The sequence below is a fragment of the Canis lupus genome, chromosome 33, assembly GCF_048164855.1.
Source record: "Canis lupus baileyi chromosome 33, mCanLup2.hap1, whole genome shotgun sequence".
Classification (NCBI taxonomy): Eukaryota; Metazoa; Chordata; class Mammalia; order Carnivora; family Canidae; genus Canis; species Canis lupus.
The window spans coordinates 1,001,312-1,026,480 of record NC_132870.1 but is presented as its reverse complement, the minus strand read 5'-3'; the positions used below and the strand labels follow the sequence as shown (position 1 = coordinate 1,026,480).

Genomic DNA, 25,169 nt, shown 5'->3' with positions numbered 1-25,169 from the left:
ACTACTGGGATGATTTTGAATATAAGTGGTGAGAGGGGACATTTTTTTTTTTTAATTTTTATTTATTTATGATAGTCACACACAGAGAGAGAGAAGCAGAGACATAGGCAGAAGGAGAAGCAGGCTCCATGTACCGGGAGCCCGACGTGGGATTCGATCCTGGGTCTCCAGGATCGTGCCCTGGGCCAAAGGCAGGCGGCAAACCGCTGCACCACCCAGGGATCCCGAGAGGGGACATTCTTACCTTGTTTTTTATCTTAGCAAGAAAGCATCTAGTTTCCTACTTTTTTTTTTTTAAGATTTTATTTATTTATTCATGAGAGGGAGAGAGAGACAGAGACAGAGACACAGGTAGAGGGAGAAGCAGGCTCCATGCAGGGAGCCTGATGTGGGACTCCAGGATCACGCCCTGGGCCAAAGGCAGGTGCTAAACCAGTGAGCCACCCAGGGTTCCCCTAGTTTCCTACCATTAAGTATGATGTGGGCCACCTAGGTGGCTCAGTGGATTAATCATTTGACTCCTGATACCACCTTGGGTCTTGATCTCAGGTTCATGAGTTCAAGGCCTTCATTGGGCTACATGCTGGATGTGGAGCCCATTTTTTTTTTTTTAAAGTGTGATGTTAGCTATAAGTTTTTTGTAGATGCTCTTTACCAAATTGAGAACATTCCTTCTCTATTTCTAGTTTGCTGAGAACTTTTTATGATAAATTGGTGTTGGATTTTTTCAGATGCTTTTTCTGCATTTATTGATATGATTATGTGATTTTCTTTCTTTAGCCTGTTATTATAACTTAACTGCTTTAAGCATCTGTGTGCATGTTTTTATGTAGACAGAAGTTTTTTTTTAGACATAAGTTTTCAATATAATCTTATAATTAATTGATTTTTGAATGTTGAACTAGCTTTGATTACCTGGGATAAATCCCCCTTGATTGTGTTATATAACTTTTTGCATAAATTGTTGAATTATATATGCTAATATATATATTTTTTAAATTTTTATTTATTTATGATAGTCAGAGAGAGAGAGAGAGAGAGGCAGAAACATAGGCAGAGGGAGAAGCAGGCTCCATGCACCGGGAGCCCAATGTGGTATTCGATCCTGGGTCTCCAGAATCAAGGCCTGGGCCAAAGGCAGGCGCCAAACCGTTGCGCCACCCAGGGATCCCTATATGCTAATATATTGTTGAGTGTTTTTCTATCTGTGCTCTTGAGAGATATTGACCTTTAGTTTTCTTTTCTTGTAATTGTTTTGGTTTTGGTGTTAGGGTACTGCTTACCTCACAGAAATAGCATATAAGTACAGCTATTTTCTAAAAGAGATTGTAGGGAATTGGTGTAATTTCTTCCTTAAATGTTTGGTAGAGTTTACCAGTGAACTCATTTAGGTCTGGTTCTTTCTGTTTTGAAAGGTTATTAATTACTGATTTAATTTCTTTAATAGATTTAAGCTTGTTCAGATTATCTGTTTCTTCTTATGGAATTGGTCCATTTCATCTGTGTTATAAAATTTGTAGGAATAGAATTGTTTATAATTCTATATTTTTTTTCTTCTTTTGAAGCAGAATCCGATTAGAATTTTTTCATACTTATTTAAATAACTCATATCTAACATAAGTGTAGTATTCTGTGTCTGCCTATTTAAAATTTAATCTAAGAACAGGGTCCTTAACAGATTTACTTAGAGACCAATCAGATTTGAAAACATATGACTTAAGAGATAGATTGTTAAATCTAACCTAAGAGAGATTTTCTTAGAACTATCTTGGGTGGGAGACAATGTTTTCTTGTGAACATTCTATCTAGGAAGAATTACAAGAAAAGAGTAAGTGGTTTAACAAATTCAATTTTTACAGTCTGCTTTAAAACTTTTATGTTAAAAATAAAAGAGTATAAAAGCATAACATCACTTCCAAGCTTTTCTCTACACAGTCAAGCACTTATTCATTGTTTTTTAAAGGTTTGTCTTATTTATTTATCTATCTATTTATTTATTTAATTTATGAGAGAGAACACAAGCAGGCAGAGCTGTAGGCAGAGGGGAAAGGAGAGGAAGAAGCAGGCTCCTGCTGAGCAGAGAGCCTGATGTGCGGCTCAATCCCAAGACCCTGGGATCATGCCCTGAGCTGAAGACAGGTTGAGACACCCAGGAGCCCCAGCACTTGTTTATTTTATGTGTCTGGCAGGATGGGGTTTGGTTGTGGTCAATCTGTGCCTTTTGCAACACCCCTGGCACACTAGAGGAGGTGGGAATGAGGATAAATTAGTCTATGAAAGGCTACCCCACCCATGCTGCACCCTTCCAGAGTGAAAAAAGACTAAAGAGATGTGACCACTACATGCAACACATGATCCTAGATTAGCTCCTATAAAGGAATACTAATCTTTATCTTTTTAATGTCCTTAGGATTTGCAATTATATCCCTTCTTTAATTTTGATATTAGTAATTTGTATATTATCTATTTTTTTCTAAGTTGGCCTGGCTAGAGGCTTATTGATTTTATTGATCTTTTCAAAGAATCAGTTTTTGGGTTGTTGATTTTTTTTAAATATTTATTTATTTATTATTTATGATAGACATAGAGAGAGAGAGGCAGAGACACAGGAGGAGGGAGAAGCAGGCTCCATGCCAGGAGCCTGACGTGGGACTCGATCCCGGGACTCCAGGATCACACCCTGGGCCAAAGGCAGGTGCTAAACCGCTGAGCCACCCAGGGATCCCCTGGGTTGTTGATTTTTTCTGTTGATTTCCTATTTTTAATTCCATTGATTTCTGCTCTAATTGTTATTATTTATTTTATTTGCTTACTTTGAATTTAATTTGTTCTTTGCAAGAAGAGACTTTGCAAGATGTTTAGATTATTAGTTTTAGATCTTTTTTTCTAATTATGCATTCAATGCTATAAATTTACTTCTAAGCACTACTTTTGCTAAATGCCACAAATTTTTATAAGTTGTATTTTCATTTTCATTGTGTCAAAAATATTGTTAAATTTCTCTTGAAATTTCTTCTTTGGTCTCTGTGTTATTTAGGAGTATGCTATTTTATCTCCAATTATTTGGGAATTTTCCAACTATCTTTTTATTATTGGTTTCAGTTTCAATTCTGTTGTATTACTGGAGTAGACAATGTACTTTTTTTTTTTTTTTTAAAGATTTTATTTATACATTCTTAGAGACAGAGAGAGAGAGAGGCAGAGACACAGGCAGAGGGAGAAGCAGGCTCCATGCAGGGAGCCTGACATGGGACTCGATCCCCGGTCTCCAGGATCACACCCCGGGCTGCAGACTGTACTAAACCTCTGCGTCACCAGGGCTGCCCGAATGTATGTTTTTTATTCTTTAAAAATTGTTAATATCTACTTTTGGCCCAAAATGTGGTTTTTCTTAAGGAATGTTCCATGTAAACTTAAGAATATGTATTCTGTTTTTAGATGAAGGAGTCTGCATATGTCAATTACTCCAATTGATTGATGGGGCTTTTAAGTTCAGCTATGTCCTTACTGATTTTCTACTTGCTGAATTTGTCCATTGTTGATAGTTATTGAAGTGTCTTCAGCTGTAATAGTGGATTCATCATTTCTCCTTGCAGTTTTATCAATTTTTGTCTCATATTTTGATGCCCTGCTGCTGAGTGCATACACGATAAGAATTGCTTATCTTCTTGGAGAATTGATATCTTTATCATTATGTAATTCCCCTCTTTTCCTTGTTCTGAAGTTTGCTCTGTCTGAAATTAATGTAGCTACTCCAATTTTCTTTTGATTAGTATTAGCATGATATTTCTTTCTCCATCTCCTTACTTTTAATCTATATGTGTCTTTATATTTAAAGTAGGTTTCTTATAGACAGCATATGGTCAGTCTTGGGTTTTGATGCATGTTGGCAATCTCTGTCTTTTATTTTTTTTATTTTTTATTTTTTTAAATTTTTATTTATTTATGATAGTCACAGAGAGAGAGAGAGAGGCAGAGACACAGGCAGAGGGAGAAGCAGGCTCCATATACCGGGAGCCCGACGTGGGATTCGATCCCGGGTCTCCAGGATCGCGCCCTGGGCCAAAGGCAGGCGCCAAATCGCTGCGCCACCCAGGGATCCCCAATCTCTGTCTTTTAAGTGGTATACTTGGGCCATCAATATTTAAATTCATTATTCATATAGCTAGATTAATATTACCATGTTTGTACCATGTTTGTTCTTCTCATTGCATTTGTTTTTGTTTTTTTTGCTCTTTTTTCTGCCTTTTGTGATTTTAATTAAGCATTTAAAAAATAGTGTCAATTTCTCTCCCTTTTTAATTTTTTTTAAAAATTTATTTATGATAGTCACACACAGAGAGAGAGAGAGAGAGAGAGAGGCAGAGACACAGGCAGAGGGAGAAGCAGGCTCCATGCACCGGGAGCCCGATCTGGGATTCAATCCCGGGTCTCCAGGATTGTGCCCTGGGCCAAAGGCAGGCGCTTTTTATTTTTATTTTTTTTAAATTTATTTATGATAGTCACAGAGAGAGAGAGAGAGAGAGAGAGGCAGAGACACAGGCAGAGGGAGAAGCAGGCTCCATACACCGGGAGCCCGACGTGGGATTCAGTCCCAGGTCTCCAGGATTGCGCCCTGGGCCAAAGGCAGGCGCTAAACTGCTGCACTACCCAGGGATCCCTTCTCTCCCTTTTTAGCATACAAATTATTTCCTTTTTTTTTTTTTTTTTTAGTGGTTGCCCTAGAGTTTGCAACATACATTTACAACTAATCCAAGTCCACTTTGAAATGACACTATACCATATCATGGATAGTAGCACAAGAACCTTATAATAACAAAATAGTCCTAATTCCTCCTTCTTGTCCTTTGTATCATTGTGATCACTCATTTCACTTATATCTAAGCATATGTATATACACATATATATTGTATATATTGTTGTTATATCATGTATATATAACTGAATGCATTATTCCTATTATTTGAACAACAGCTGTTACAGTAATTAAAAGAAAGTTTTTTTTTATCTTATCTTCCCTTATTCCTTCTCTAAATTCTTCCTTTCTTTATGTAAATCTGAGTTTCTGACTATATCATTTTCCTCCCCTCTGAAGAACTTTTAACATTTCTTGCAAGGCAGGTCTACTGACAACAAATTCCTTCAATTTTTGTCTGAGAAAGTCTTTATTTCTCCCTTACTTCTGAAGGATAATTTTGTAGGATATAGTTCTAGATTGGTGGGAGGTTTTCTCTTAATATTTTCTCTTAATATTTAATATTCTTGCTTGTATGGTTTATAAGAAGTCTGCTGTAATTCTCATCCTTGTTACTCTGTGTTTTTTCCTCTGGCTTCTTTAAAAACTTTTTGTCTTTGATTTTCTGTATTTTGAATATGATATGCCTATGGGCAGGTTTTTTTGATGTCTGTATTGTTTGATGTTTCATGAGGTTCCTGGATCTGTGGCTTGGTGTCTGTCATTAATCTTGGAAAATTCTCAGCCATTATTACTTCAAATGTTTCTTCTATTTCTTTCTTTTCCTTCTGGTACCCCCTTTATGTATGTTACACCTCTTACAGTGGTCCTAAGTTCTTAGACATTCTAGTCCATCTTCTTCATTTTTTTTTTTGTCTTTGCATTTCAGTTTTAGAAATTTCCATTCACATTTCTTCAAGTGGGGGCACCTGGGTGGCTTAAACAGTTGAGCATCCAACTCTTGATTTCTTGATTTCAGCTATGGTCAGGATCTCAGGGATGTGGGATTGAGCACCATGTCAGGCTGTGCGCTCAGTGCAGAGTCTGTTTCAGATTCTTTCTCTCTGTCTCTCTCCCCCTCCACCCATCCCTGCTCGCATGCTCACTTGTACCCTCTTTCTCCCCCTCTCTCTCACTCACTTGCTCTCTCTCTAAAATGAACAAATAAAAATCTTTTAAAAAACCCAAACAAACATTCCTTCAAGCTCACTGATTATTTTCTTGTTCATGTTGTCTGTTGATAAGCCTATCAAAGACCTTTTGGGACACCTGGGTGGCTCAGCAGTTAAGCGTCTGCCTTTGGCCCAGGGCGTGGTCCTGGGTCCTGTGATAAAGTCCCACATCGGGCTCCCCTGGTTTTTCTAAGTTATTTTGTACATTTTTCAGCAGCGAAACCAAACTGGGTCTTCAGCTTTATCCGCATTTCTTATAAGGGAAGAGCCTTTATACAACTGGACACATTTTGGTTTTTCCTCATTGAGAATTTTAACCCTTTTGCATTCTTTCTACAATAATTTGTAAACATATTTATTTTTCCTTTTTTTTTTTTTTTTTTACTTTTCAGGCCAAATATTTTATACTGCACTTATTTGTCAAAATAAAGATTCTCACATAATGCTGGTTATCTCTGGAAAAAAAAAAAAAAAACCCCACAGGTTTCTTCCTCTGTGTCTCTCATGAATAAATAAAAATAAATATAAATATTTATTTATTTATTTATTAAATATTTATTTATTTAATAAAAATCTTAAAAAAAAAGAAACAGGGGATCCCTGGGTGGCTGGGGATCCCTGGGTGGCTCAGTGGTTTAGCGCCTGCCTTTGGCCCAGGGCGTGGTCCTGGAGTCCCCGGATTGAGTCCCGCGTCGGGCTCCGGGCATGGAGCCTGCTTCTCCATCCTCCTGTGTCTCTGCTTCTCTCTCTGTCTCTCTATGTCTATCATAAATAAATACATAAATAAATCTTAAAAAAAAAAAAAAAACCTCCTTTGTTTCCTTACAGTATTTTTCTAGGATTTCCTTTTGATTTCATCTTAGAATTTCTGTTTTTCTGCTTACATTATCTATCTGTTTTTGCATGTTGTCTACCTTTTCCATTGGAGCCTTTAGCATATTAATCATAAGGAAATTCCTAGTCTCATAATTCCAAAATCTCTGCCATATCTGAGTCTGATTCTGATGCTGGCTCTGTCTCTTCAGCTGCATTTTTTTGTCTTTTTAGTATGAATTTAAGTTTTTTGAAAGCTAGACATGATGTACTGAATAAAAAGAACTGAGATAAATAGGCCTTTAGTGTGAGGGTTTTGTGTTTATTTGACTAGGAGTTAGACCGTGCATGCTGCTTGCTGTAACTATAGATGTCAGAGGTTAAAATGTCCTCAAATGTCCTTGTTTTCTCTCCCCTTTTGTCTTTGGGTTTCCCTAGAGACTTCTTAGGGTCTTTGACATGCATTTATTTCTGTTGTAATCTCATTATTATATAGAAGCCTACTGAAGTCATGGGTCAAGGTAAGGTGTGGGGAGAAGGGAAGCGTTCCCTGTAGTCCTGTGATTAGGTCTCAGTCTTTTAGTGAGCCTGTGCCACTGGGCTCAGGCCCTCCCAAGTGCTCAGTTTTGTTACCCGCCACTCCCCTCACCCACTGCCACCTTTAGGTGAGAGAGGAAGGGGCTGAGTTAGGTATTTCCCTTCCCAGTTGGTAAGATTCTGGTATACAACCCAAGGTGTAGAGGGGCTCTGATTTAATAGTGTCTCTTAAAGGCTGGATTTGTTAAGAAGAACAGAATGCTCTGAACATCATTTCCAAATATGTACTTTTCCCCTATTCCTGCTAGAAACACAAGATTTTTCTGCAGTCTTCACCCTGAGAACCCACTGGGGCTCCTAAAGGTAAAACTCACAGAAGTATGCAGCCCCAACCTGGAGTTTTTAATTCATAAGTTTGTCCATGTGAGCCTCTAGCAATTAGAATTTTTCTTCCTATTACTGGCTTAAAAGAAGGGTTTCCATTCCTGGACTTCTCTTCCTATAAGCTGTGATTCTGTATATTTGCCTCTGCTGTTGACCTCACTTCTCAGGTGGACCTAAGTAGAGTTGTTGATTGTTAAGCTTGTTCAGCTCTTTTCGTGTTGTGAGGACAGAGGTGACAACTAACAAGCTCCTCACATACTGCATTGACTGTTAATGACCTCTCTAGAAGATAGTTATCAGAAGTCCTAAAAATGCCCTTGGATTCAGTAAGATCATTTCTTGAAATTGGTCTTGAGAAAATAATCAGAGATAGCTACAAAGGTAAATACATGAAAATATTCACTGAACATTATTTATAATAGCAAAAAATGGAAAAAATACAAGTGTCTGACAATAGGGCTTTGGTATAAAAATTATGAAACATCAGTGTAGCCATTTACAGTTATTTTTTAACTAATGTTTATTTTTTATTTTTTTTTTTAAATTTATTTATTTATTCATTCAGAGAGAGCGAGAGAGAGGCAGAGACACAGGCAGGGGGAGAAGCAGGCTCCATGCAGGAAGCCCAATGTGGGACTCGATCCCGGGTCTCCAGGATCACGCCAAACCGCTGCGCCACCGGGGCTGCCCCCTTAACTAATGTTTAGAGGGAAATGTTCATGGTTAGTCAAATGACTAAAAATCCAAGGAAAAGTAGTATATATATACAGATAGCCTGTCTCTCCGTTTTGTCTGAGGCCCCAAAGCCAAGAATAATACAGACATCCTAAAGCAAGGTACTAGACCACCTATGCAGCACCAGCTAAAAGATTGTGAAACCAGTTTTGCTACTTTTAGCTAGTCAATTCAAGGTTTAACAGGGGAGGCTAAAAGTTGAAGAGGCCCACAGAGAAGTGTTTAGAAGAAACTTGCCAGTATGCTCCAGTCCCTTCACACTCCCGCACCTTAAGTGGAGATGGAGGAACTTCAGGGAAATACTCTAGCAGAGCTGGACAAGTGTCCCCTGGGGTTTGATTTATGAGTCCTTTCAAGAAAATTTCATAGTCAAGTGCCTCTCTGTAACGGGCAAAGTGGAAAAGAGGACTGCCTTGGTGGCATATGGTACTACCCTAGTGGAGGGCAAAGGTAAAACATGTGCTTCCATGGCCCAGTTACAGGCCTTAGGAAAAAAAACATTTTATTTATTTATTTTTTATTTTTTTTAATTTTTATTTATTTATGATAGTCACACACAGAGAGAGAGGCAGAGACACAGGCAGAGGGAGAAGCAGGCTCCATGCACCGGGAGCCTGACGTGGGATTCGATCCTGGGTCTTCAGGATCGTGCCCTGGGCCAAAGGCAGGCGCCAAACCGCTGCGCCACCCAGGGATCCCGAAAAAAAAACATTTTAAAAGGGATGCCAGCATGATCTTCATCAAGGTATAAATGCTGGGAGACCAGGGCTGGGCAGGGCTCATACACCAGTTCACTTGCTAGTGAAATCCCCAGAGTTCACCCCAGGGACCACTCAAGCAGGGCCTCACCTTCTTCCTCTGCTTTCCTCCCTTTCTTGTCTCCAACCATGAAGTGGCCCAAAGCAGCATCTAACAAGTGAGGAAGGAGTAGGGCAGAAAAGGAAGAAGACTTAATACTCCTGTTCATTGAAGCCTTCCAAGCGTGAAACAGTCCTCTCCATTCATTCTGTAATTTTATATGTTGCAAAAAGACAAGAGGGAAATACCTCAAAGTGTTAAAATGTTAACAGTGTTTATCTTATGGCACATAGAATTTTTTCATCATGTATTTTTTTAATTTTTTTTTAATTTTTTTAATTTTTAAGTGAAAACTTAATGCCTATATCATCAGAACAAAACATGTATAATTCAGAAAATAGTGTTTTTTTTAAAGTGACCCTTCAAGAATTAATTTGTCTATAAAATATTATCAGGCAATTAATCCCTCAATAAATATGTTCTTGAATGGTATAATTTCATTTGAGGCCTTGCCCTTTCTAGGAATTCTTTGTTAATTTGTTAAGTTGGAAATTTAAAATTTTATTATTTTCATCAAAATGGATCCTGTCTTGATTAAAAAATAAATAGTGATTTAATACTGACAATAGGTCATTTGCCTTATATACATTATTTCTAATCCTCACAATAATTTAGCAGGATAGATTGTATTGTCCCCATTTTTAAAATGAAGAAAAGGCACTTTAGAGAAGTAGTGTTGCCCAGGGTCCCACAGCTCGTACACAGCAGAGCCAGGATTAGTACTCAAGTCTGTTTGTGCTGTGCTGTCTGAAAATTCCCAGAAAACTTATATGTTCTTTCTCTGTCCTCTTTCTGTGTTTGTATTAAAGAAGACTTTTGGTTCACACATTGAACTTTTACAAAATTGGTACATGGGATTGGATTAGTCACAGTCCTTGGAGTTGACACTCTCATTGTTGATCCTTATATGGCTTTATTTATTTGATTGTTTAAAATAACAACACAACTGAACACATTGCCCAGCCCAACAACCCGAACTCTACCAGTGACTTACCACTGTGTTCCTCTCCATTCCACCCCCAAGAAGTAGCCACTCTCCTGTAATTTTGATACAGTAGTAATGTATAAACAAATCTTCAGCATAAAAGTAGTTAAATATGTACCTGTAGAGATTTTTAATATAAATGGAGTACTACTATACACATTGGTTTACAACTTGCTTTTTTTAAAAATACTTAACATTTCTCAGAGGTCTTTCTGCACAAGACCTAAGGAACCAAATTCTCTAAATTTATTGATAAATTAGGACAGTGTCTGGGTATATTACATTGTCTGCTTTGGTTCCACAACCTCTAGGGGATCTTTGCCACAGCCTTCAGATTCCTTGATTTGGGCTAAATATGTGTGATACCTGGAGATAGTTCTTATACCTCTGTGGGTAGCTAAATCTTATACATATTTCAGGACATATGTATGCACACTGCCACCCCATACACACAAAGAGCTCAATGAATATCATTTGTTGAATGGTTAACATTTGTTATTATTGTGTCAAGTTTACCTTTCCTTTAGTTAAAAATAACAATGTTGTTTGCATAGAAAAGTAATTATTCTTTTTAAATAATAGACCTAATACTTTATTTGAACACATACTTATAACAAAGAAATATTTCCTTTAAGTGGTAGGTATAAAATTTACTGAGATGTAACTTTCAGTAACTTTCAGACTCGCATTTTTGCCCCAATTTACTAGCTGCTTATTTTGCTTTGTGTAAGTATTTAATTTTTTGAGATTTAGTTTGAGCCTCTAGAATCTCATTTTATCCTGCTCCTAATATTTACTCCCATGGCTCACTTAAACTTACCGTACTGGGAAAACTCAAGAGAGAAAGAATTTTCTTCTTCCAGGCTTATATTAGGATCAATTCTAGAGCTACCATATTGCCTTTTTTTTGAATGTCAGTGTTGAAGGTATTAGTGTAAAACCACGAAGGTAAATGCTTTCCTCCCAATTGGGTTCCAGAAAAAAGGTAAACTATTAAACATGTTCCCTCACCCTTATAAGAAGCTGTTCAAAAAACTGTTTGGAAACAAAAAGGAGATGAGTTTCTGACTGTGACCATGTAACTTTCCCCTGCAACTAGAAAGAATGAGGATATTTCTACTTACATCAAGAGGAGCATAGTAGCTAGAATGCACAACTAGCCCTGATAACTTCTTAGCAGTGGCTTACCCAGGTACTAACATGCTGCGCTGTAAGTTATAGCACCTCTCCGGTGATTCTAGATCAGTAAATTTGGAGCATATAAAATATATTTCTATACTAAGGGAAGAGTGAGGTGCAAACCAGCCATTCTTGGATACTTCCTATGCACACACATTAAGCACTTCTCGTTTCTTGTACCATCCTTGTAAAGTGAGAGGTATTTTCTTCCTTTTTAGAGATGAGGAAATGGAGATTAAAATAAGCATTCCTCTTGTTATGAAATTATATTTTCATGCATTTGCCTCTCATATTAATCTGTATGGTCACCACAGCAGGCCAGGTATATTTGTCATTTTACTTCAGTTTCTAAGGGAGTGTCTGGCATGTAGTAGGTGTCCTGCAAGGTTTCCTAAAGTGTGAAAGGTAACTTGCCCTAGATCACATAGCAAAAGAATGATGCTCTTTTCAAAAGCCTGTGCTCTTTTCCACTGTACCCCACTGCCTCTCTGCTCCCTGTCACCTCAAGAATGGGTTAGGAAACAGCACTGGCATTTGTGTAAATAACTCTTTAGTGGTTTTAAAGACTCCCGAGGTATATTTGACTTCTAAATCGATCTTTGTTTAATGCTTCTGCGTTCGGGGTAATTGCCCTCATGTGATTTGTGAATTACTTTCAGTAATAACCAGGCTATAATTAACTCAAGGTCAGTTGCTCAACTATATTATTTAGTCTTTGCCCATATTCTGTAGTTCTGTGATCCTAAATTTGGATACCTTATAGCCTGCTAATCACATTTCCTAATGAATTTATCCAGTGAGAGTCAGGCAGTGTACCAAAGTGGAAAGATCATGGACTTGGAAGTCAGATGACAGTCTTTATCCCAGTCTCACCATTTGTCCTTTGTGTAATTTTACCAAACTATTTAACCTCTCTGTGCCTCAGTTTTCTTATTTCTAAAACGGAAGTAATTATTTCTATCTTATAGGGTGGTTTGAAGATTAAAGTTCAAATGAGATAATATGTAGAATGCCTGATGCATAACAAGCACTAGATAAATGGTGCTTTTATTTATTTATGTAGACACTTTGGAATGATGAGCCAAGTCTATGAAGAGAAAGTTTGGTTAGAATAAATGTAGTCTAGAACTTGGTACTAAATACACAAAAATACAAAGTTGCAGTATGGGAGATGTGGCTTATTAGTAACATGTGGGAAGGGCCTCCCTTGAGGTCTCAGTCTGAGTCAGCAGTATTATGTAGCAGCCAAAAAAGGTTTTAAAGATAACATCCTGATCCTCCCAGAGAGGGACAGTTCTTCTCCACACAGACTCTCCCTGGATTCTCTGTTTCAGTTTTAAGGCATGAGCATTTAAGGGAATCACTGATTAAGCAGTCTGTCAAAAGAGACACAATCAGAGTGTTAAGAAATCGTGAGCCCATGACACATGAAAAGAGTAGATGGCTTGAAGAGATTTAGCCTGCGCTGTGTGTTACAAAGTGGAGATTAGGGGAATGGAGGTTGAAGTGATAAAATAAGCATCAATTTCTAAAGGATTATGTTCGACTTGTTCCCTGTGACTTAAAAGGTAAAATGATGACCAGGATATAAGTTGTATGGAAGAGATTCAATTAGCCTTTCTCTCAAGGGATTAAATGTATATAAAGGGATCCCTGGGTGGCGCAGCGGTTTAGCGCCTGCCTTTGGCCCAGGGCGCGATCCTGGAGACCCGGGATCGGATCCCACGTCGGGCTCCCAGTGCATGGAGCCTGCTTCTCCCTCTGCCTGTATCTCTGCCCCTCTCTCTCTCTCTCTCTCTCTATCTCTCTATCTCTCTGTGTGACTATCATAAATAAATAAAAATGAAAAAAAAATAAATGTATATAAAAATTGAGACTGCCTGCCTTGGTTTTTGGTGATCATGCAAAGGTCAGATAAGTATATTGCTAGGGTGCCATAAAGGAAATTCATTGTCATTTCTTTTTTTTTTTTTTTTAATTTTATTTATTTATGATAGTCACACAGGGAGGGGGGGAGAGGGAGAGGCAGAGACACAGGCAGAGGGAGAAGCAGGCTCCATGCACCGGGAGCCCGACGTGGGATTTTATCCCAGGACTCCAGGATCGCGCCCTGGGCCAAAGGCAGGCGCCAAACCGCTGCGCCACCCAGGGATCCCTCGTTGTCATTTCTGTTTGGAGATTAAACTAGAACTAGATGATCTTCAAGACTCTCCAACCTTGATATTTTTTTATTTTTATACCCATGCCAAGTGTAGAGTGTGGAGTATATAGTGATAACCAAACCAAATCCTTCCTCTGTAAAACACCTTACATTTTAATTGGAGGAATAGCATACATTTCAAAAGTTCTTAAAAGTGTTAGGATGAAGTCATAATAAGAGAATGTCATAGGGCTGATTATGATTATTTGCTAAGTGAATGTTAGAATTCAATGCTTTTCAACCTTTTTTTATTACTTCAAGTTTTAATTTAAATTCTAGTCAGTTCACATGTAATGTAATCTTGGTTTCAGGAGTAGAATTCAGTGATTCATCACTTACATGTAAAACCCAGTGCTCATCTCAAATCTTTAATCCCTCTTTAATCCCCATCACCCGTCTAGTCCATCCCCCACCCACCTCCTTCCAGCAACCATTGTTTTCTGTAGTTAAGAGTCTCTTTCGGTTTGCTTCCCTCTCTTTTTTTATGTCTTATAAAGCACTAGTCACTCTCAAACTGAGTGCCATAATCTCAGGGAGAAAAAAGAATATTTCTGTTTCCAGATTATTATGCTATCATTTATAATAAATGTCAAGGCTTAAAATTTTTGATAATTATCAAAGCTTATTAAATAAACTTGTTAATGGGCAGATGATATGAAAGTCCAGGTGCTACACTGAGATTTTAAGGTTAGAACTAAGGCAACTGAAGATCGCAGTAGGATAAAGTTTTATTTTTATAAAATTTTTTATCTTATTCCATAGCAGACATTATGTCCACCAGGGTTAAGACAGGACAAAACCAGTATTTGGTGAAATTAGATCATCTGCATAGAGATAAATGCTCTTACTCATAAGAAACTGGTTCAGCACATGTGAGATCAGGGGTATGTGGGAAATCTCTGTACCTTTCATTCAGTTTTGCTGTGAACCTAAAACTGCTCTAAAAAATAGTCTATTAAAACTGGTTCACATCTTTATTATTTTAAATTAATGGAGCCAAATTTAGTAATTAAACAGAGTCTAATTTATGAAACTCTGAACTCATGGCAATTTCCAGGAAAAGTGACCATCAATAAACTGGAAAGACCATACTTACCCACTCATTCAGTTAATCAGAATTCTTAATATCTTCAGCTCAATGTTATATGTAGTTTGTCAGTGGGGTTAGGAAGAGAAGAGGATTATAGGCTTATTTCAATAACATCAACACTTGTTTGTCATGGACCCTAGAAAAGCAAAGCCGGTGTTCATTCAGCAACCAATGTATATGGCAGGCTTAACTCTACATTGGGACAGATACTTCCAGCTAAAGTAGCTTGATGATGACTGATGACTTTCTATCCATGAGTGTCCAGCTAAGACCATCTGCTCTCCAGAGCAACTTCAGATTATCATTTGGTTTCCCTTTTTGAGGTGCCTATTGGGAACATCTGTAGTTCTTATTATATTATAAATATTTATTAGGGAATACTTATATATCTAAAACTCATTTAAAAAAAAACTCATTTAAGGGGCACCTGGGTATCTCAGTGGCTGAGTGTCTGCCTTCAGCTCAGGTCGTGATCCTGGGGTCCTGGGATCGAGTCCCACATTGGACCCCCTGCAGGGAGCCTGCTTCTCCCTCTGCTTGTGTCTCTGCCCCTCTCTCTCTATCATGAATAAATAAATAAAATATTAAAAAACAAAAAGTCTCAAAAATATCGAATGTCTCTTTCCTCATCAGTAAAATGGGGGAGTAAATTATTCATCTCTAAAGAGTTCCTTACTTCTAAAGTTCTGTAGCTTTATTTTTTTTTAAAGATTTATTTATTTATTCATGAGAGACACAGAAAGAGAGAGAGAGAGGCAGAGACACAGGCAGAGGGAGAAGCAGGCTCCATGCAGGGAGCCCGACATGGGACTCGATCCCAGGTCTCCAGGATCACACCCTGGGCTGAAGGCAGCACTAAACCGCTGAGCCACCAGAGCTGTCCAAAAGTTCTGTAGCTTTATAAAATTAGTTCAGCCCTAAACAAAGTATTAGAATTAATTTTTTAAATTTTATGTATTCATGAGAGACACATACAATTATTTATTCATGAGAGACACACAGTTATTTTGTGTTATTTTGCCTGGACATAGTTGTAAATTTTTTGCCTGGACATAGTTGTAAATTTTTTTTTAAGATTTTATTTGTTATTTCTTTGATAGCACAAGCAGGGATAGTGGCAAGCAGGGGGAGAGGGAGAAGCAGGCTCTCCACAGAGCCAGGAGCCCAATGCAGGGACTCTATCCCAGGGCCCTGGGATCACAACCTGAGCCAAAGGCAGATGCTTAACAGACCCTCCCAGGCACCCATAGCTGTAAATACTTAATGACATAGTGTGCTATCCATACTACATGGTTAAAATCTTTTTGATGATTTAAAATAGATGTGTATAGTTTGATCCTATGTGTATATCCTCTAATTTATAAATATGGATACATAAATAAGTATACACATATTTATAAATTAGATACAGCACTGTGTTGATTATTGATTGGTTATTATTGATTATCCCTGAGTAGTAAGATTACAGGTGATTTTTTTCTTCTTTTTCCTCCATAATTTCTATTTTACCAGCTAAATTAATTTTACAATAGAAAATAGCATACAAATCTAAAAAAAAAACCAAGGTGTTTTGTGAATTGTTTTAATTCAGCACTCTATGAAACCTAACACATTGAAGGAAGATCCAACAAGGGACCTGAAACAACTTCTCCAAGAGTTGAGAAGTGTGATCAACGAGGAACCAGCTGTGCCTCTGGGCAAGCCTGAAGAAGAAGGGAGAGCACCATCCCTGGGAGTCTCATATGTGGCTGTGTAAGACTAGGTGTACTGCAGAATGGTAGAGCTGCTCTCATCAGGGGTTTGCCATTAGTTGTCTATGTGGTATTGTGTCAGAGGTTGAGGTTTAACTTCAAAGAGTATCTGATGTTACCAGGGAAGACAATATGAAAGTGGAAGAGCTAAGCCAAAGTAAAACAACTTGATATGAAGAGCAATCATTACAGTTACTCTGTTCAGAAAGAAATAAGTCAAAGCAAGGTGTTAGCCAAAGTCATGTTAGTATAGTAAGTTGTAGTTCCCGACAGATTTTACACCCATAAGCTTATTTGATCATCACAGCAACTGTTTGAACCAGGACAGGGCAGAGTTTATTTATCTCATCTAAAAAAGTGAGAAGAAAGTAAGCTTCACAAGGTTGACATGCTTGCGGCCACACAGTTCAATGGTGGAGCTAAACCAGAATCATGAGAATTACAAGTATAATCTAATAGGGTTCAGGTATAACCTAATAGGAAAATCCTTGGTTCTCTAGGGATTCATGCCAATGACTTATACCAGATTAGTAAAAGGTCACACCCAAAAATGACTGAACCAGTTCACCAGCCCTTCCCTGTAGATACCTGCAGATATCAATGAGATTCTCATATTCTTTTCAAATAATGTTTTAAAATTTTATTGTGTGTTATTATTAGATTAACAAATCATTTGAATAGAGTATACGCTATATGATACACAGTGTACAGTATACAGTAAATACACTGTATTTAATACAGAGTACTAATTGTATACTAGTTCTTAGTATTGTAACAGCTTGTTGTAATATTCATTTTCTGGATATCTGGCAAATATCTAAACGTAATACTTTCTGAAATAATACACATATATAAACAATCTCCAATTTCTTAAGGTGTCCAATTATATGTGAACCTGAAGTAGCTAAATATTAACTGGATTTATTTAATATATATTAATAGTATTATTAGTCGTAATAGTGAAAGAGCACAGCCCGGTTACGTAGCATAACATTGCATTCTCCGAATCATATGTCAGAAACATTCCACTGGCTGCTCCTCTGAGGAGTACATATATGTTCAGAGCACTTTCATTTTTGTGGGAACTCTATAATATGCCTTCTAAGCCAGGGCAGTATTACTAAGCTCATTTGACAAATGAGGAGGTTGAGGCATAGATTGAGTTGCCTTCTTCTCTGAAGCAAAGCAAAAGCCAAAAGTAACAGTTAGAGCCCCTGGCTCCCAGCACTAATCATTCCACAAAAATTGCTATGATTTCCCTGATCAAAGGGTTTCCAGCACTTTAGCCACTAATTGTGGACTTGAACTCTATTGGACTGTATTGAACATGAATATATTTGGCTCCTTCCTTTAAAGAATGTATGTTAATTTGCTGTAATTGTACAAATGACCTTGTCACCAAAGCCTCATCTCAGCCTGAAGCTTTTAAGGGTCTATGAAAGCATGTCTGAGTTGATAAAATCCAGGGGCAGCTTTCTGCAAAATTTGCTTGGAGGCCTAAAATCTATTGTTGTGCTTTAAGGAAGAATTTTTTTTTTTAATTTTATTTATTTGTTCATGAGAGATACAGAGAGAGAGAGAGGCAGAGACACAGGCAGAGGGAGAAGCAGGTTCCATGCAGGGAGCCCAACGCGGGACTCAATCCTGGGACTCCAGGATCACACCCTGGGCCGAAGGCAGATGCTAAACTACTGAGCCACCCAGGGATTCCTAAGGAAGAATTAAATACATATGAGCAATTAATTATTCTAAAAATACATGGAATCTGGAAATTGTTCTTTGTATAATTAACTGAGAGTTAACATTTATCTATACAGAGATGATAGAGTAAGATATTGCATTACTGAATCAAGCCTGAGATTAGAGATAATCTATAGGTAAGAAAATCTGAGATTCTGAGTCTAATTAATTGTCCAAAGAATTTTTTTAGATTTCCAGGGAATTTGTGAAGTCTGGACAGTTTACATGGGGATTGATGGGCATTTGGGCTTTAAAGTTAAGGCTGTTATGTTAAATCTAAGGCAGATTCAATGTAATGTATTTTCTAGAAATCAGGAATTTTTTTTGGCTTATTTTAAATTTTGCTGCTGTTTACCCATATGAAGATATTTACATAGTATGCCATACCAAATATAGAAGAGTTTTTTCTATATTTGTACTCATTTACAATGGCTTATATAACTTTTGAGAGGAAAGTAGTCTGGAAGGAAAGTCTAAGAACCTCAGTATAGGATTCTAAGAACCCCACAGAGAACATTGTGTTTTCCTCAGTAATTGAATAGCTGAATTGTTAAATGAAATCCTAAAAAGAGCACAAAGAAATGAAATCCGTAACCTCTCAACAGAGACAGCCTCCTTTTTTTTAGCCAAGGAGGAAAACAGCTAATATTAATTTGTTACTCATGTAAGACACAGAGGACATTACTGTCGGGTCTTCATCAGCCCACACTGCCTGCTGCAGTAGGGACCTAGTTCCCTGGTCTGACATTGAAGGAGAGCTCCCTAACTTATCAGCAGCCCCCTTAGCTCCCATAGTGTGCTCTAACCCAAACAGACTACTCCTGGTTCCCAAAAGGAGCCCATTCCTTTTGTTGTTAAGCTTTTCTTCACATTGTTTCTCTACCTGGAAGAGCCAGTGGCCCAGTCTCACTCTTTGAATCAGTGTTGGTGTAAAAGCAACATTCAGAGAAACAGTGTTGTCTTATCATTAAGTAAAAATTACACCATGTAGCCTTCATCTTTGCCATCCTTTTGCCAACAGAAGCAACAACTCATTAAGGGACTCCACTGAAGGTAGCAAATCCAGTGACACTCTTAGCAGGTAAGAAATGACCTTACCAGCCCCTGACTGTACAGGACTCCACATTTCTACTATTTACTCCTTATTTCAATAGATTGTTAACTACCTGTGATGTGCCACCCTCGACGTTAGGTCCATAAAATGTAACAGTGGGCGAGACTACATGTGTTTACGGTTTATTGACTGACTGCCTTCCAAAGCCCAAATGCCCAAAAACTGACTTTTATCTTTTAGATTTTTATCCTCCTAAAAAGAAATAGAGATATCAGAGCCTTTCATATATCTTGGGAATATGAACATGAATTATGTTTAAATCCAGTTAGGCAGAGGCTTATTCATTGTGGTGTCTTCAGCACCAGCCATTTGCCTGACACAGAGTAGCCATTTAGTAAAACGTTTGTTTCGTGAGTGAATTAAGACAGTATTATAAATACTTTCTTACTGTCTCCACTGCTTGATCAATACATACAGTGAACTTGAATCTTTCTAAATGTACCTTTCTCTTAAATGAGTTGGCGTGTTCTTCTCACCTAGCCATCTTACATGACGTGGAAGCCTATTAATAGTATCTGCAGCTATCTACTGCATATTTTTATTGACATTTTCTAAGTGCTTTAGACTTACTTCATTTAGTCTATCTAACTTAATCTTTGACTTACGCATTATTATGTCCATATATGTGTTAGAAATGAAGACTCAAGGTTGCTTAAGCAACTTGCCAGGGTCATATAGCTTGTAAACAGTGGAACCACGTTTGAACTCTGGTCCTGCCAGCTCCTGAGCTCAAGCGTATGAGCACCTCTGTGTGTCTAGACTGAGCTCTCTGGGAAGGAGCCCAGTCCTCAACATGAGGCACAGAGCGGCTACTCCCCTAAGATATGTGAAGCTCTGCTATAGTTTTTCCATGACCAGCATGTCATGGAAATCTGTTCCTTTCAGCAATGGTGTGTTTGTGAAGCAAGAGAATGAGGAGGAAAAGCTGGGACCTGGCCCCTTCCTATGTTCAAATGGGAAGAAGAGGTTTTCTTTCTTTCTTTTTTTCTTAAGATTTTATTTGAGAGAGAGAAAGAGAGAAAGCACAAGCAAGAAGGAGGGAAGAGCTAAGGAGGAAGGAAAGAGAATCTGAAGCAGACTCCCTGCTGAGCATGGAGCCTGATGATCTCATGACCACAAGATCATGACCTGAGCCCAAACCAAAAGTCAGGTGCTTAACTAACTGAGCTGCCCAGAAGCCGTGGGAAGAAGAGGTTTTCACATATTTTATAGAAGCTCTGAAATGTATGAAACACACTAGAAGATTAAAGATGCATTTAAATACTCTCTACAATGGCAAATTGGCCATTTAAAAAACTCACACATAAAGAAATGAGAAAGAATATCATAGTTACTGTTTTACTACAACAGTTCACTGTCATTGCATCATCTTTGCTTTTACTCAATACCTTACAGCAACGTTTCTTCACTTAGAAACCTCTGCAACCTTTTAAGTTAAATCAATATAATCCATATACCAGAACAGAATAAAAAATTAAAGAAATGAGCACCTCTGGTATGTGGCTTTGTGCTTGAATTATTCTGAGAGCTACATGTCTCAGAAGTGTTGTGGAGAATTGACTTTTCTTATTTTGTTATATTATTAAAACTTAATGAGCAACATTATGACCTAAGGAAGATTTCCAATAAAGGCTTCGAAACATCTAGCTCCCCTTTACACATCTCCATATGGATGTTTCAGGAGCTGAAACATAAAGACTGGAAGATCATAATGACCAAAATGAAACAAAGGCAATCATTTCACAAAACCATTCCCCCCATCTTGTCTTCTGTTTCTGTCAATGGAGTCCTGCTTTCCAGGGCACCTCTAACATTATCTTTGATTCTTCTTCCTCCTTTGTCTTGTTTCTCTAGCCACTAAATCTCATTAATTTCAACTCTAAAACAGTTCTCAAAATCATTTTCTTCTTTGTACATCCTCTCCAGCTGCTTGTTTTAATTCCCTGTGGCTGCTGTAACAAAATTAGTGGTTTAAACCACACAGATTTATCTCTCTTACATTTCCAAGGAAGCCCAAAGTCCTCAATCAGTTCCACTGGGTGAAGTTAAGATGTTGGCAGGGCCACACTCTTTCCAGAGCTCTTGGAGTTAATCCATTTCCTTACTTTTTTTTTTTTTTAATTTATTTATGATAGTCATACAGAGAGAGAGAGAGAGGCAGAGACACAGGCAGAGGGAGAAGCAGGCTCCATGCACCGGGAGCCCGATGCGGGATTCGATCCCGGGTCTCCAGGATCGCGCCCTGGGCCAAAGGCAGGCGCCAAACTGCTGCGCCACCCAGGGATCCCCATTTCCTTACTTTTTTCAGCTTGTAGAGTTTCATTCCTTGCACTCTAGGTCATGACTTCTCCCTTCATCTTCAGATAGCAGCATAGCACAGCATCTCAAATCTGTCTGCTGAGTTGCCACATTGTCTTCACTGTCCCGAATGAAATCCCCCACTGCCTACCTCTTATAGACCCTTGGGTTAACCTCCCAGATAACCCAGGATAGTCTCCCCACCTCAGGATCCTTAATTTCATCACATCTGCAGAGAGACTCTGTTGCCATGTAAGGTAGCACTTGTATGTTTTTGAAATTTAGAAGCAGATCTACATGGTGGCCATTACTGAGCCCACCACACTGCATTAGGCCTTGTTCCCTTTCTTAGGCTATGGTGGTGGCCTTGATGGTGTTTAGTGTGGCTGTTTTAGAATTTCCAGTCTGTTGCATGTTCTCGTCACTTCTATATATCAATTTCAAATTGATCTGCCTAAAGCACACCTCAGACTATTCAAAGGCACCCTACTGCCTACTGCAGCAGAAACAAACTGCTCTGATAATTAAGGCTATCCATAATATAGCCATGAAACTTCCTTTCCAGGGCTTTTCTCCTAATGTAGCTATTCTCAAACTTTTTGGTCTCAGACCCCCTTTGTAGTCACAGATATTGAAGATTCCTAAGAACTTTTGTTTGTATAAGTCATTTCTATTGCTATTCTAAGTATTGGGAAATAAATTATCATATTAAGCATTTTAAAAATGTAAAACCCTTTGATATACATTTAGAAATAACTATATTACATGTTGACATAATGGCATTTTATTATAAAAATAACTTTTTCAAACAAAAAATCGTTGAGAAGGCATTGTTTTACAGTTTAATATGTGGCTTAATAAAAGACAGCTGGGTTCTCATGTCTACATTTGCAGTTAACCTCTTGTGGTGTCAGATACTGTGATATCTCTGGGAAACTCCACTATACACTCGTGAGAGACTGAGAATTAAAAAGATGATAATAATATCTTAGTGTTATAATTAAAACAGTGTTGACATTACAAACCCCCTGCAAGAAAACTACTACCATAATATTCTTGTACCGTTACCCAAACCACAGAGAACAGTGTGGTTTATTGCAACTCGATTTAACTAAGTGATACTTTTGTAAAGTGATATTGCTGTTGCCAAAAGAGGTTCCTGTTTTTGTCTTTGTGGGGTTTTTTTTTTTTTTTTCTATTTTAAAATAAGCTACTGGGATTGTATCTCTTAGAATCTATGAGAGAAATACTTGGGTTATAAGCTATTATCACCAAAAAATGAATTGTATAACCAATATTGTATAACCATTCTGCATGTCTATTCTGCAGAATGTTCATGGGTACTGAATGCATAAAAAAAATAATGCAACTTTGGATCTCCCCCTTAGGGTATTTTAGGATTTCTGCAATTTAGGATCATAGCTGCCATCTTTTGTTTATATTTAAGATGTCACTTTTGTGTGCATTAGCTTGCTTCTGTCCATAAATCTAAGCACTGTGTTTGTGAAATGGAATGTTTGCATGACCATCCTTATGTTCCAGAGAGCCAGTCACATTACACACAGGAGACTTGGAAGATCCATCTAGTTGCTTTACATTCCCATCTACAGGTGAGTAGTCAATGAAAGTACAGAAATTGGGCCTGCCTAAAACTCTGCAGTGGCTTCTCATTTTCATGAGAGTAGAAGCGGGTATGACTGTATGTAGCCTGTAAGTCCCCATTAACTCTCCAGTCTCATTTCCTCCTCCTCCTCCTTCTCCTCCTCCTCCTCCTCCTCCTCTTCCTCTTCCTCCTCCTCCTCTTCCTCTTCCTCCTCCTCCTCCTACCCCTCCTCCCCCTTTTCCCCCTCCTCCCTTTCCTCTACTCTGTTGCATCCTCCAAGGCCTTTATGCCACTGTCCCTTGCATTGCTCAGATGCCACCTACTCACTGAGACTACTCTTACCACCTTCTGTAAAGATTGTAATTCTGCCATACTCCCAGTCACCCTTTTTCTTTTTTTAAATCACACTTAGTATCTTTCAATACATAACTTACTTATTTATGTTGTTCATAAAGATGACTGTGTCACCTCCTGCTAAACAAAAGCTGCACAAAGGCAGATGTCTTTGTTTGGTTTCCTGATATATACTAGGCACATAGCAGGTGCTCAATAAATACTTATTGAATGGATGAAAACAAAAAGAATTGAGACAGATGGTTCTCTTTATCGTTTCCAAAGACTTATAATCCTGTCTGCAAAATAAGGAGGTCAAGGAAGTAATTGAAAGATAACAGAAGCTGTTGAAAAGCAAAATGTCATAACAGACTGGAAATGGAAGAGAAAAATATAAACATTACAAGAGAAAGCCTTGAGAAAGATAGAAATACAATAGGCATGACTGAAATCACATAGACTTGAAATCACCAGACCTCTTAGAGAAAATGACACAAAAAGAAAGATGAAAAATAATTACAGAGAGTATATTAGATTTGGAAGGTATAACTTATCATCCTAGAGAAGATAATGAAATGAATGGGAAAGAATGAAACTGAAAATGATATTCAACAGAAGTCTAGGTATAAATCTGGACAAGGATACAAGGAAAATGGAGGTGTGAGGTGAAAGAGATAAAAGAAAGATAAGTTTCCAGGTTTTCTTGTTTTTATACAAGATTGTCAATATATATCTAAAATCAAAAACATAGTAGTTTTAATTATTTATTTATTTTTTTAATTTATGTATGATAGTCACAGAGAGAAAAAGAGGCAGAGACACAGGCAGAGGGAGAAGCAGGCTCCATGCACCGGGAGCCCGATGCAGGACTCGATCCCAGGTCTCCAGGATAGTGCCCTGGGCCAAAGGCAGGCACTAAACTGCTGCGCCACCCAGGGATCCCAACATAATAGTTTTAAATAAAATGTCAATTTTTAATTTTTAAATAATCTTTAACTTATGAGAAATCTTTTATGAACTAATATTTTGAAGAAAAAGCATTTATTTGAAATTAAATTATTTGAAATTTCACTTACATGTTTTTACTGTTGTTTTCATAATTACTCAAGAGAGTACAACATATATCTTTGCCTTATTAGATTAATACACACGAATGCTTTTACCTTTTCTCCTGTGTTGTGAGTACTTCAGAGCATCTTAATTCCATTCACTATCCTTTCAAGTTACATATAATTGTTGTCACATATATATTTTAACTATAAAGGTGAATACCACCACAATGGATAATTTTCATTATTTTGTACAGTTAACATCCATTTAGTTATACCCACATACTTATAATTTACTTTCTATCTGGTATCGTTTTACTCTTGTGCCTTTAATTTTTCCTTTAACGGAAGTCTGTTGGTGATACACTCTCTCAGTTTCTGTTTTTCTGCAGTTGTCTTTATTTCATTCTCATTTTTGAAGGATATTTTTGTTGAGTATAGAATTTCCAGTTGACATTTTTCCTTCACTTTGAAAATGTTCCTTTTTTTTTTTTTTTTGGCTTCCATTGTTTCTAAGAAGTCAGCTCTAAGTTTAATGGTTGCTCATTTAAATGTAACCTATTTGTTTTTGCCCTTTTGGCAGCTTTAGGATT

At 37.7% G+C, this 25,169-nt stretch overlaps 1 protein-coding gene across 22 annotated transcripts in view; it reads left to right on the top strand.

The window, feature by feature from the left end:
- Positions 1 to 25,169, top strand: part of CCDC158 (coiled-coil domain containing 158) — a 127,413-nt gene that overhangs the window by 96,480 nt on the left and 5,764 nt on the right. For 16 of the 22 annotated variants that reach the window (XM_072810829.1, XM_072810821.1, XM_072810827.1 and 13 more), the window contains 3 exons: positions 16,280 to 16,440; positions 19,201 to 19,260; positions 23,134 to 23,201. In XM_072810829.1, the coding sequence (XP_072666930.1) occupies positions 16,280 to 16,440; positions 19,201 to 19,260; positions 23,134 to 23,201 (289 nt within the window). Of the gene's footprint in view, positions 1 to 16,279; positions 16,441 to 19,200; positions 19,261 to 20,286; positions 22,475 to 23,133; positions 23,202 to 25,169 lie in introns of those variants that run through there. The other 6 variants (XR_012023570.1, XR_012023572.1, XM_072810826.1 and 3 more) reach the window with 5 other exon arrangements.